This window comes from Oryx dammah, unplaced genomic scaffold (genome assembly GCF_014754425.2).
Source record: "Oryx dammah isolate SB20612 unplaced genomic scaffold, SCBI_Odam_1.1 HiC_scaffold_26, whole genome shotgun sequence".
Lineage (NCBI taxonomy): Eukaryota > Metazoa > Chordata > Mammalia > Artiodactyla > Bovidae > Oryx > Oryx dammah.
The window spans coordinates 59,039,566-59,053,785 of record NW_024070210.1 but is presented as its reverse complement, the minus strand read 5'-3'; the positions used below and the strand labels follow the sequence as shown (position 1 = coordinate 59,053,785).

General features: G+C 36.6%; 1 protein-coding gene across 2 annotated transcripts in view; it reads left to right on the top strand.

Moving 5' to 3' along the window:
- ATL1 (atlastin GTPase 1) overlaps window positions 1-14,220 on the top strand; it is a 74,831-nt gene that overhangs the window by 43,034 nt on the left and 17,577 nt on the right. For both annotated transcript variants that reach the window (XM_040226775.1, XM_040226773.1), the window contains exons 7-8: window positions 12,382-12,474; window positions 13,545-13,683. In XM_040226775.1, coding sequence (XP_040082709.1) covers window positions 12,382-12,474; window positions 13,545-13,683 — 232 coding nt within the window. The remainder of the gene's footprint in view (window positions 1-12,381; window positions 12,475-13,544; window positions 13,684-14,220) is intronic.

Sequence of the window (14,220 nt, the reverse complement as noted above, 5' to 3'; positions counted from 1 at the left end):
GGTGGATTCATGTCAATCTATGCCAAAACCAATACAGAATTGTAAAGTAAAAATTAAAAATAAATAAATAAAAAAAAAAAGGCAAAAAAATAAAAATAAAAAAATAAAGTAAGAAGAATTCAGTATCCAGTAACTCCATAAAAAGATGTTTAAAATATTATTATAAATTGAAAAGATACTATTAATTCAAAATAAATAAATAAATAAATAAAAGCACCTTTGAAGTGTTAAGTTTAGCCGGTAGTGTGCTGGTTAATGTTTGTAACTGGCTAGAGAGAAATGGGAGGTGGGTCTGATTGTAGCATTTGCTGATTTCTGTGGTGTAAATACTTTTACTGTGGCCAATTTCAGGCTACTGACATGCTGTCTCCTGACTTGTAAAATTCCTCAAATTTTAATAAGTCTTCCAAGGGAGCCTATAAAAGCCAGCTGTAGACTATTTAGTACATTCAAGAAGTAAATTCATATTAAGACATAGCATTCTCTGACATGACTTACTTTCCCACTTGTCTTGCTCACTGTGAGCACTTGAATCTTAAGTATAACAGTCCAGCAAGAGCTACTTCATTAATGTAACTGTTCTTTAAAAATAATTAAAATAACTTGGTTCTTTAGCTCCTCTGCCTTAGGACTTCAAGAGGTTTGGTTGAGAATGAATACATTTCCATTAATTTAAACATGTAATACCCATAAATATTTGACAGGGACATTAGAAAATAATTTCCAGTTTTCTGTAAGGACCTGATAAAAAATACCTCATGAGGTATGGTAGGAAGTTTGTCTGTACTTAGGGCCTGTGAATTTTTCTTCCTTGGTTGTAGGGCACACTAGGTCCCATATAGCTCTACAACGTGATGATTACATCCTTGGGTCAAAATCTCTATAAGGAATTTTTCTAATTGTTAGACATTATTTGAAGTGCACATTGAATGAACTGTTTATAGACTGTTTTTCAATACCAGGCAAGACTGTCTTCCTCTAATGTTCTGTGCTCTGCTGCTGCTGCTAAGTCACTTCAGTCATGTCCAACTCTGTGTGACCCCATAGACAGCAGTCCAGCAGGCTCCCCCGTCCCTGGGATTCTCCAGGCAAGAAATGGTCTGTGCTCAGTGGTCAGCCATTAGTTACTTGTTAGCCAAGGAAAGGCTGATTTTCCATTTGTGTGGCTCTCCAGCTTTCTCTGTGTGCTTGTCGCTCGTGTCCTCTCAACTCTGCTGGACTGACATGGTGGAGAGGGTTTTCACTTGTTCTATAATGTCATGATAACAGGAAGTTTGCTGTTAGGCCTAAGCTGAAGAGGATTCCCCAATAGAATGGAAGGTGGACTCTAAGAAGTCCACCTCAAAATTCTCCAAGCCAGGCTTCAACAAACAGTACATGAACTGTGAACTTCCAGATGTTCAAGCTGGATTTAGAAAAAGGCAGAGGAACCAGAGATCAAATTGCCAACATCTGTTGGATCATCGTAAAAGCAAGAGAGTTCCAGAAAAACATCTACTGCTTTATTGACTGTGCAAAAGCCTTTGACTGTGCGGATCACAAAAAAACTGTGGAAAATTCTTAAAGAGATGGGAATACCAGAAGACCTGACCTGTCTCTTGAGAAATCTGTATGCAGGTCAGGAAGCAACAGTTAGAACTGGACATGGAACAACAGGCTTGTTCCAAATCGTGAAAGGAGTACATCAAGGCTGTATATTGTCACCTTGCTTATTTAAGTTATATGTAGAGTACATCATGCGAAATGCTGGGCTGGAAGAAGCACAAGCTGGAATCAAGATTGCCAGGAGAAATATTAATAACCTCAGATACACAGGTGACACCACCATTATGGCAGAAAGTGAAGAAGAACTAAATAGCCTCTTGATGAAAATGAAAGAGGAGAGTGAAAAAGTTGGCTTAAAGCTCAACATTCAGAAAACCCAGATCATGGCATCCAGTCCCTTCACTTCATGGCGTATAAATGGGGAAGCAATGGAAATAGTGACAGACTATTTTTCTGGGCTCCAAAATCACTGCAGATGGTGATTGCAGCCATGAAATTAAAAGGCACTTGCTCCTTGGAAGAAAAGCTATGACCAACCTAGACAGCATATTAAAAAGCAGAGACGTTACTTTGCCAACAAAGGTCTGTCTAGTCAAGGCTATGGTTTTTCCAGTGGTCATGTATGAATGTGAGAGTTGGACTATAAAGCTGAGCACTGAAGAATTCATGCTTTTGAACTGTGGTGTTGGAGAAGACTCTTGAGAGTCCCTTGGACTGCAAGGAGATCTAACCAGTCCATCCTAAAGGAGATCAGTCCTGGGTGTTGATTGGAAGGACTGATGCTGAAGCTGAAACTCCAGTACTTTGGCCACCTGATGCAAAGAACTGACTCATTGGAAAAGACCCTGATGCTGGGAAAGACTGAAGGTAGGAGGAGAAGGGGATGACAGTGGATGAGATGGTTGGATGGCATCATCAACTCAATGGACATGGGTTTGGGTGGACTCCAGGAGTTGGTGAGGATCCTCCAGGAGTTGGAGGCCTGGCATGCTGCAGTCCACATGGTTGCAAGGAGTCTAACACAGATGAGCAACTGAACTGAACTGAAGAAGCCTTAATGTTATATTATTAAATGTGCCTGTTGGCTACAACAGCCTAGAAGTTTACTGTGTAACCACTTCATGTCCTCTAATTATATAGGCTACAAAGAAGTGGAAACATCTCCCAGTTTACTAATGTGTAATCTCAAGGTTCTCTTGAGCTAGTTTTTTTAGATATTAGTAATTTCCCAGTGGTATTTCTATGGTGGGTATTTTTGTGAATCAGTCTACAGGAGCTGACTGTAATCAGTTTAATCTTTAGTAAGTTCAAATATTGATACAAGCCACAATATTCCTGAACCCTGGTCCCTTTAAGCCAAAGCCCTGAATATATCCAGTTATTCCTGAACCTCTCTATGGCATGATGCCCTGAGATAGATTGGTAAGAGTGCTATCAGTATTTAGGTTGTGTGGCTAACACAGAAGAAATGGACTAATTCATCCCAATTTTCTCCCATAGCATTTTTATTAATCATTTTTGTATGCTTAGAGGCCCATCAATACCCTAAACCTTTGGAATAGATTCATCACACACCTGTATACACAGGTCATAACGAAGGCGACAGAGGTGTTTGCTACCCCAATTGTAGTAATCATTTCATAATATATATTTGTATTGAATAATCACATTGCAGACCTTAAATGTACACAGTGTGTTATATGTCAACTATATCTCACAAAAGCTGGGAAGAAAACAATTTGAATTCTCTTTGTGAAATAAGAGTGGAACTCAGTTCTTCATGTTCCTTTCAGTGGAGCTGTAATTATTGGTGAGCAGATATCTCCATTCCAGTTTTAAACAGAAGATTGCTGGAAAATAATAGTAGAGGAAGCTTATGATAATGTACTAATATATTAGGATAAACCTTCTGTTTCTCACAGTTTCCTGTCCAAATTGGTTCTACATATGGCACATCAGTAATTATGTTACAATGGTTTACTTAATTATATTTAAGGACCCTTTATTCCCATGATTTGAGTGTTCCTCTCTGGAATAAAATTTGATAGTGATTTCAGCTACTTCAGAATTTCAAAACAAAACATCCTTGGTCAAATATCTATGATGACTGCAATGGCCAAGTTCATACCAGAGAAATCCATGATTTCACTGAGAAAATGAGAAGCTGTTATTTGGCTGCTTGGGCTGTAAATGAAAGTAAAAGACATTCTCTTGGTGAGGCTGAGGAAAAGGGCAGCAGTATGAGAAAGGTGCCTTATCGCATGTTCTGTCCAGAGAGCGATTTAGGTAATCTGAGAATTGTATGAAATTAGAATAAAACATTCATCTAGCTACTCAGAATTAGGTCAGTGGTATAGATAGGATTCCCCCAGTGTCCTTATGTAGATTCATAAAATGTCTGGAAGACCTACATGATAATAATATTTTATTGAACTCTTATTTTTGTGCCAGGCCCCATGCTCAGCATATTTCTCACATGATTCACATGAATGTTCATTATGCTTATATAAAATAAGTAATGTTGTTGCTCCTTCTTTATTCCTTTCTATTTTTTTTTAACTGATGGGGAAACACCGAGGCTTAGAGTAGTTAAGAAACTTGTCCTAGGCCACATGTATCTTTAAGTTGCAGAGCTGGCCTTCAACCTAGGCTACAGGCTCAAAGCCCTTGCACTTCACCACCACTCCTTAATGCCTCTCTTCCTCTTTCTGATGCTAGGTGCTTACTGAACTATAGCTTGTGGTCTTATAGTTGAATGTGCAAATCCCATCCCGCTAGCTAAATTATAACTATGTTAAGAGCAGGACCTTTGCAGTTAACTTTTTTCAGTCTAGACCCCCTACTTTATAGGCTTCCCAGGTGACTCAGTGGTAAAGAATCTGTCTCCTAATGCAAGAGACTCAGGAGAGACACGTTCTATCCTTAGGTTGGGAAGATACCTTGGAGTAGGAAATGGCAACCCACTCTAATATTCTTGCCTGGAAAATTCCAGGGACAGAGGAGCCTAGCAGGCTACACTCCATGGGGTTCCAAAGTGTCAGACATGACTGAGTATACACACACCACCTACTTTATATACAGCAGACATTTAATTAATGCTTGCTAATTATGACATTATATGCATATTTAGGATTATATATAGTTTGCATACAAATAAGCTTATTGGACCCAAAATTGGATAACCTGGATTCAAAATTTGGTGTAGCTATTACATATTCTGCCTAGTATTACCTCTTTACATTTTTAAGATAAGACCCATGAACAAACAGTTTAAGTCAAAAATTGATATGAGAGTGTCCAAAATGCTTATACTGGGCATGGCCCCTTCTTGAACTGCAGAAACACAATCATAAAGTTCTTTTTCAATGGAAAAAGGTAGTAGAATTTCTGAATTGAAAGTATTACATTGATGGTTTATAATTAAAAAGATAGCACATTTAATTAGTTAAGACTAACAGAAAAAAGTGAGATATTCTCAGTTAGCAACAGTTTGTATGTGGTATCATCAGATTTAAAGGTAGTCTTAGTACATAATCTGTAGATGCTTCAAGTAGTTAGACAAGACTGCAACTGCTCTGAGGCAGGGAGGATAAGCCATGACTATTGGATCAAGAAATAGGCCATAAAAGACATTGAGTCTTGGATGTTGACCATGTTGTTGATTTAATAACTGCCATGACCTAATCTTTTTATATGTATAAAAAATCAAGATTTATGATAATTTGGAAGGGGTTAATCTGGACTGAAGCTTCCCTGGTGGCTCAGTGATAAAGAACCCACCTGGCAATGCAGGAAATGTGGGTTCAATCCCTGGGCTGGGAAGATCCCCTGGTGAAGAAAATGGCAACCCAGTCCAGTATTCTTACTTGGGAAATCCCATGGACAAAGGAGTGTGACGGGGCTACAGTCCTTGGGGTCAAAAAAGAGTCTGACAGGCCTCAGCAACTAAACACCACCACCAACAGTCTGGACTGTTACAGATTATTCTCTCATTTTTCTGTCTGTATCCTTGGAAACTTTTACTCAAAGAGATTCTTCAGTTTCTTTTTTAATCATGTACAGTGTCGGTATCTTTAGCTAATATGAAACGTTGGTTCTTTTAGCAGATTTTCTACTTAAAGTATCTATAGGTGTCCCTGAAGTATCTATAGATGTCCCCTGTCTGAAAAGCCAGCCATAAAGTGTAAATTTCTAAGTTGATGATTTCTTTTTCAAGTTTTTTTTTTTTTTTTTCAAATCTTCACAGCTGCTTTATTTGTAACAGCCAAACCAGAAACCACCCAAACATCCACTAACAGGTGAATGGATAAAAGAATAATTGTGGTATATCCATACAATGGACTAGTACTCAGCAATACCAATAACTGAGACATGCAATAATATGGCTTGATGTCAAACAAGTTACGGTTGGTGAAAAGTGCCAGAGTCCCCACTCTCCACAAAGTATATAATTCTGTTTATATGAAATTCTAGAATATGCTTGCTACTAAATGTGAATTGTGCACAAGGGGGGTTAGAAAGGACAAGGAGGAAAGGATTATAAAGGGACCCAAGGAATCTCTTGGCTGTGCTGATACCTCCATTATCTTGATGTGTGGTCTCATCAGTATATACATATGCTGAAACATAAAACGTTTTATTACACTTTACATACACGCTATTTATTTCATGTCATCATACCTCAACAAAGATGTTAAGAACTAAATATTCCCCACAAATATCCATATTTACCAACGTGAAGGTGAAGTCGCTCAGTAGTGTCCGACTCTTTGCGACCCCGTGGACTGTAACCTACTAGGCTCCTCTGTCCATGGGATTCTCCAGGCAAGAATACTGGAGTGGATTGCCATTTCCTTCTCCTCAAGTTTTTTTTTTTGATTCCTGTATTTTATGTCTGTTCAGTTCAGTCACTCAGTCGTGTCCGACTCTTTGCAACCCCATGAACCGCAGCACACCAGGCCTCCCTGTCCATCACCAACTCTTGGAGCTCACCCAAACCTGTGTCCATTGAGTTGGTGATGCCATCCAACCATCTCACCCGCTGTCGACCTGTTCTCCTCTGAGCCCATTTTATATGGGAAGACAATGTTCCCTTTATTTTGGCTATTTAAGTACTGAGAGTATTGTTTGAAATTTTCCTGAAGTCTGTTTTTAAAGTTTCGTATTGATTCATCCTTGTTTTGTTCACAATTTTTAATCGATGTCCAGTTCATCTCAGAGAAGGTCTGAAATGGCCTTGCATTGTGTTTTTCTATATTTCTTGCCCTTGAAAGGCTATTAAAATTTTTATTCTTATTTTTTTTATGATGAGCTGGGACATTTAAATGCTCTCCTGGTCTTTTTATTGCTTTTAACCGATTTTTTCTAACCTAACAATTTTTTTCCAACCTAACAAGAGGGACTAATAATTAAGTGAACTTAGTTGGAAAATAACTGATAATTCAGGATACTAAGCAACAGGATCCTGAATTCTGCAGCAAATTTCTGTCTTCCTGTGCTAAAAGAAATTCCTTATAACCAAGGCCAGTGTTTAAATTCAACTTCTATACAACAATCTTCAGATATAGTAGTTTTAAGCAGTTGGGGCAATATGACTACTTCTTTCCTGCAAAAATCACTAAGGAAATGGTTCAGGAGGTCAGAGGAAGAAAAAGAAGGTATTGAAGGAGTGAAGTGATTGGTGAAGTGATTGGTGATCTGCTCAGATCTCTCTCTGAGCAGAGAGAGATACACTGTCAGTAGGGTAAATTTCAGAAGGTTAGAGAGTGAAATTGAGTCTTCCGGAGTCAGCAGTTTGTTTTGAGGCCTCAGTTTACAAATGAAAGAAGCTAACTAATGAGTGTTTTTTATTTTATCTTCATTTTTATAGAACGTCTTATCTTTATTATTTGTTTTGACATGTCCGAAACTTAACACAATGTTATTCTAAATTTTTAAGGTAATTTATTATTGTAAATGCAAATATTAGGATTGTAATGCAGTACAAATAGGAAGCAGAAATTCTTCCAGGAGAAGATTGTAGCCTTGATATACACAAGCCTGTAACAAACAAGTTGCTCAAATTGTGTGCACCTGGGTCCTCAAGCAAGTGTTAGAACAGTGCTGCTGCTGCTGCTGCTAAGTGCTACGTACATTCAATAATCTGATAGTCATTGATCCTACATTATGGACTACACAAAGTAGTTTGCAAATTGATAAGAATGAGAATGGCCTCTAAGTGTTGTAGAGAACCCAAGGCAAAATTTGACTGACTACTTTTGCATAAATTTGTTGCTGGTTTAACAGACCTCCAACCGTTAGTTTTTGGGGCATCCTGATTAATCTGGTTACTACTTAAGACAGGTCTTTGCCTCTGTTCTTTATAAAGCACTTCCTTATACATTCAGTGACATAAGACAATTCAAGATAAAATACAAAACAATACTTGGTATGAATTTTCAAACGAAGGAAAAGCAGCAAAAAAAAAAAAAACCCACAGATTAATGGCAAAAATATTTACTGAATAATATACCTCTAAAAACAAAAGTTCTAATAACATTATACAAAAGTTAGGTATAATTTTTTATTCAATGAGTACACTTACCAAAAAAAAAAAAAAGGTTGAGTTACCCTTTACAGAGACATAGAACTAATGACCCATATAAAGACCCACTGAGTCTAGGATAACAAATTAATTCTAGGATAACAAATTAATCAGCAGCAAGAGCTCAGTAAAACAAATTAGAACTCAGATTTTATCATTGTTGAGGCAGATTCACCTCTAAGTAAATTTCAAGGACAGATGGAATTTGGGAACAGGGGACATGGGAAGTACACATGTTAACCTGAGGTTCATAGGGAATACTGCCCAGTGAGGGCATTCAGAACTATCTCAGTAGGACTTCAGAATTGTTGGAGATGAGACCTTCACTCAAAACCTGATACCAAAACCAGAGCTGAGTTTATTGGTTAATTTAGGAAAAGAGTTATACTTGGGAGTTTCATTGAGCAAAACAAATGATTATTATGTAGAGTTGGGGGCTTTGTCCTGGATTTTCATGGTTTACAGAGACAAGAATGGGTTGACATCAGTTTTTTAATTATTATTTTGTTGTTGAATACAGAAGCATGTTTTGTGTCTGGTTACAGAGGTTAGCAATGGGTTGACATAGCCTCAGTTAGTTTTCTGAGGTGATTCTTCTACTTGACTGACTTTTAAAGTATGAAGCTGTCACTGGTTGGCTTTCAGTGGGCTGTTGGTTGAAGTGAGGTGTTACTTACTTAGAAGGGTTTAAAATGAGTTCCAGTGTTTACTTACTACCTGAAGCTGAAATTAAAACTGAAATTGATTGATTAAATAGGTTAAACCAGTTCAGGTATTCACTGGCTACATGACTCTAGAACAGTTTTTTCCTGGGAGTTTGGGAGTGTTTTCATGTATTAATAATGGATGTGCACATAAATTTAGCATTATAATTCAGATAACATTTTTTCATGTAAGCCTTTTTATACTGATGTAATACATGTATTGATACACTCCACACATTTGTAATATTAATAGCTATGTAATATATTAATATGCCATAATGTACCATTCCCAATTGTTGAGCATTTGAATTTTTTTCCATTTTTCACTAATAGTGGTGCTGTAGCATTCCTTTTGAATGGTCTTCAAAGGAAAATAAACAAAAGTTACAATGTTTTTCATAATTTTCATCCTATGATCACTTGAAGGATATGCAAAGTATAGGTCCATCATTTTCCTTAGTTGCCTGGATTTAATTTATTTTTTAAAAGTATGACTTCAGATATTTTTATCTGAGAAAGTTAGAGTAATCTGTATTCTTGACTTTTTAAATCTCTACCTATATGTATGAACAAATCAAAATTCAGCAGTGTGGAACAATGGATGGATTTTGAAATAAGGACTGAAATTGATAGCATTCCGTACAGGATAAATGTAAAGCATATGAATTATTTGGGGAGGGGATGGGGACAGTGGGTGTACTGTAGCTGGCTTATACCACTTTGAGAGCTAACTAGTAAATATTCAGGAGTTACATAAGCCAGTTATTAAACTGTTAGTAGCTTGAAATCAGCCATGGTAGGCACATTTGCACAGCAGAAATTGTCAAATGCCACAAATCAGGCATGTTGTTGTTTTTGGAGAGCCAGTTTATACCAGCACAACACTGGATGGGAGCATTAGGGAAGCAACTTAGAATTTGACACTAGAGGTAGGTAGAATATAGAGTACTTATTTAAGAAAATAAGACTTCATCTTTGATCCTATTCTACACATGGTCCTCATTTGGTTGACTTGGGAAGATGCCCAGTGAAAAAGACCAAGAAAAGAGACTAAACTCTTCCAAGAAAAATGCAAAATATAGCCAAATCCACATAGTTGGTTTCATTTATCCTGATTCATGAACCTCTATTTTGCAAAAGTTGCTTCTTATCTATCCTTTATTTTCAAAGTGCATGTTTTAGGTAGAAATGTTCTAAATACAAATTATCATATTTTGACAAAAATGTTGACAAGAATGAACATCTATCTAAAGATAGTGGACTATTTAAAGATAGTGTATATGGATATTTTTAAATGCTATGCTCCACAAGAATCCTTTCCCCACAAGAATCTACAGAACACACACACACACACACACACACAGGGGCGAGGGGGGTTTACATTGTAATGAAATAAGAAACATCCATAATTCTAACTAAGACGTGTCCCTGTTTAAGGAAAGATGTGAGCTAAGGATTTTATATCCAGCAAAATTGACTTTCACTTATCAAGGGCACAAAATGTTATTAGCATGTAAGAATACAAAGAATGTTGTTCCCGTGAGTCCTTAACGAGAAATCTCCTGAAGAATGAGCTTCAGTTAAGCAAAGGAGAAATAATCATATACTATGTGCCTCCTTATAAAAGAACACTCTGCTTCATAGAGTCTTGCCAAAAAGTAAAACCAGAGTCAGATCAAGACTCTGTATCCAGCTGCCAATTTGTAGGAAATTCAGAGGATGAAAGAACATGTTGAACTGCCCTGTGACTCTGCAGTCAGCAAGGTTCAGGTTATGGAGATCTCTCCAGGTCAGATTCGTAGGTTCTTCAACAGATAAACTGTAAAGGGAAAGAAAGGATGGAAAAGCTTAAAAGAGAGTTAAAAGCGATATCAATTTTAATGGGCAAGACTAAAAGGCTCAATTAGAAGCCCAGAGATGTAAATGCTTAGACTCTTAAAGATAGCTAATTTCACTAAAATATTCTAATTTTTCCCTCAAGTTCCTGCATTTTTCCAGATACTAAAATTGAAGTATAACTTAATCTAACTTATAAAAGAATGGTTTAATGTGTCAGATTGTGAACTATGTGTTCTATACCTAATTTTGAGGCAGTGCAGCAGGAATTTTCCCAAGTTTAAATGCCACCTCTGCCACTCTGGCCTTGTGGCTTTGGGAAAATTACCTGATTAACATCAGGTTGGGGGGCGGGTGAAGGTGATTTTTATATATCTCTTTTAAGACTAATAATAAATTATAACTTCTCCTGGGGCAGCAGTGCATGAAATACATCGTGTGTGATACTGGTATTGTGCTTGACTTACAATAGGCACTTGATAAAGGAAAGCTTCTCTTACCTTGGTTGCAATAGGTATGGAGGGGGGCCCAAGAATTCTGTACTTTTAAAAGCCTCTCAAATGATTCTAATGATTGTTCTAATTTGGGGAGCACAGTCCCTGATAAAAATCCTTCGGATATAAACAAATACTCAGCTTCAGGGATGTTTATCAATGCATTTCTTAGAATAGTACTTAGAAAAACTGGAAAACGTCTAGGAGAATGCAAAATAAGTTAGGTCTACCCATGTGCTAAAATACTATGTGGCCATGAACATCAAATCAAGTAGCTAACATAGCATTTTGTACCAGGTACTGTTTGAAATGTCTTCTGTATAACTATTTCATTTAGTAGTCCTGTGAGGCTGGCTCCATTATTATCTCTATTTAACAGATGAAGAAATATGATATTATAAATAACAAGTTGTGAAGCTGAAATATTTCTAAACTATTAGCAATAAAAAACATTTTTACAATAAAAATTTTGGCCTTGTTAGAGGAGATACTGAATTAGCTTTCTAACAGAAAATATTTCAAAATTGTCATGTGAAGAAGTGATCAAAAAAAACAAGTGATCAAAGCATTTGCAGTCAAAAAGTGGGAGAAAAAAGTATTACAAAGGTATGTTAGTTATTTTTCTGGATTGTTACAAATGTGTTTGTGGTGTCAGTGCTTTAAAATTTGTAATTTATTATTTTTCTCATTGTAAATAAATATCAATGTTTTAGCCCATTTTTATACCTTTTTCCTATTGAGCTCTCTCCCCTGCACAGATTGTGTAACTTTCAGGCCCCACAAAACCTAGATTCCCACCCCTCTGCCTACCAGGTATGCATGATGAGAACCCCCAAAGAAGAGAAGGGGTCAGATGTAATAGAGGAAAAATATTTAGACAGATGGAAGGAGAAAACTTTCTTCAAATAAAACTTTAATCTTCATAAAAAGCTTCCTGAAAACTGACAGAGATGCCTCAGATTGGCTGAATGGCACTATGTAACTTAGTGATTTTGGGGGCAGCTTTCTATTCACATTCAATGGAAACAGGTAGGGTGATCTCAGAGAGGAGTGAATGCTCAGAAACAACTTTCCTAGGTTTTATGTTTGCTTTTTAATTCCTTTATGTGGAGAAGAACCTATTCAGATGGCAATAATATCATTTAATATATTTCAGTAAAGAACAGATGGAGGCACTTTAGAGTTCCTTTATCAATCTTTTGTTCTTATTGTCTCTTAGAGTCTGATATTTCTTGTTCGAGACTGGAGCTTCCCGTACGAATTTTCATATGGATCTGACGGTGGCTCCAAATTCTTGGAAAAACGCCTCAAGGTTCGTTAGCTGTCTAGATGCATGAAATTTCCCCAACAGTGATCTAAAATTATTTTTGTTGAGTGACTTCTTGAATAGATACTCAATACCCACAACCTCATTTGACCTTCATAGTATCTCTGTGAACAAACTAAGAGTGATACTTAATAAAATGTCAATTACAATTTTAAATACTATCGATAATTATGATTCAGAAAAAGAGTTCTTTTGTAGCTATCTATAAAACAACAATTTATTCCTAAAGATAAAATCTTTAATTTGAAGAGTTAAATCAGTTGAAGATTGACAGTACAAATATCTGGATTCATGTTTTAGCAGAGGCTTAAAGTCAATTTAAGAAAATATTTAAGTTTTAAGATCCCCAAAGTCAATCTTAGGACATCTTGCTAGTAGTTCACAGAATGTGATATTAGGAGGAGGCTATTAACTGTCTGTGTTGTGATAGTTCAATAGTTGAACAGATATCCAAAAAAAAAACCTAATGAGTAATCAGAAAAAAAATGGAGATTAAAAAAAGAACTCTTGATAATCAGGATCTCTAAGCTTACTTTTTTAGCCTATGGTTATTTTTTAGGATAATTTGTACTATTAACTGTCTAATACATAGGGAAAAAGGAGGCAGTTTAGCTTGTATGTAAATACCCAACTATCCAGATGTCTTTCTAGAATTTAAATGTATACCTACCAAGTGACAAGAGGCTGTCTTTGAGTACCTCCTGAAAAGAAGGTAGGAATATCTTATGATCTATTCATGTCTTTGTGAGTACTTTGAATTAAAATTTGAGTTTGTAGGAACTAGCTGGAGTAAAATCCCACGAATTTGCACTAAAAAATGGGAAGGCTCTTCTGAGTAAGAGTAGACATTTGTTAACTATTGTTAACTATAATGCCGTGTGTATACTAGACTTAAATGTGGCCAGGTGGCAAATGGACCCAAACCCTTTAGTTTCGGCCCTGTCATGTCATTTTTTACCATTGTGACCAGACATAGCAAATAGAAATGCCACAGAATTCTTTTCGAGTTCAATTTGTGTTGAAAGTCATTTAAACTTCAGAATGATTTACTACAGGTCTCAGGGAACCAGCATGAAGAACTCCAGAATGTTCGAAAACACATCCATTCCTGTTTCACCAAAATTTCCTGTTTTCTGCTACCTCATCCTGGCCTAAAAGTAGCTACGAATCCAAACTTTGATGGAAAACTGAAAGGTCTGTCTGTCTTTTACTGAATGTGTTTATGTCCCTAAGTCTGATTTTATCCACTGGGCTTATAGCTGCTAGTTTAGTTTGTTCACTGATCTGGGTGTGCTGATTAGAAATTGTAAGGGGGATTGAGAATCCCCAGCTCATGCTAGAGCACCTCCTTGATCTGTGGGGTTCTATGGGTGCCAAATATGTACACAGAGAAAATAGACTAAATCCTGCACTCACCTGGGGGCAGTAACCCTCACCCTTTCTCACAGGTTCCTGCTCACCTCTGCATTGAGAAATGCTCCTTAATATCTTCCTTTTATATTTTCCTTATTTATATTAAAGGGAAAATAGAAGTCTATATCATTGGATTATTTGTATTGTTATATAATTAGAGATAGAAAAAAATATTGCAGAATACTGAAGTGAAGCTCTTTCAAACTGCTGCTGAAAAATTTAATTATCAATCATTAAAAACTTCACTAATAATGAAAGCATCTTCTGGATGAGGACTAGTTTCTTAAAAAACTAAAAGCCCCAGAGTGTTTTTCAAAG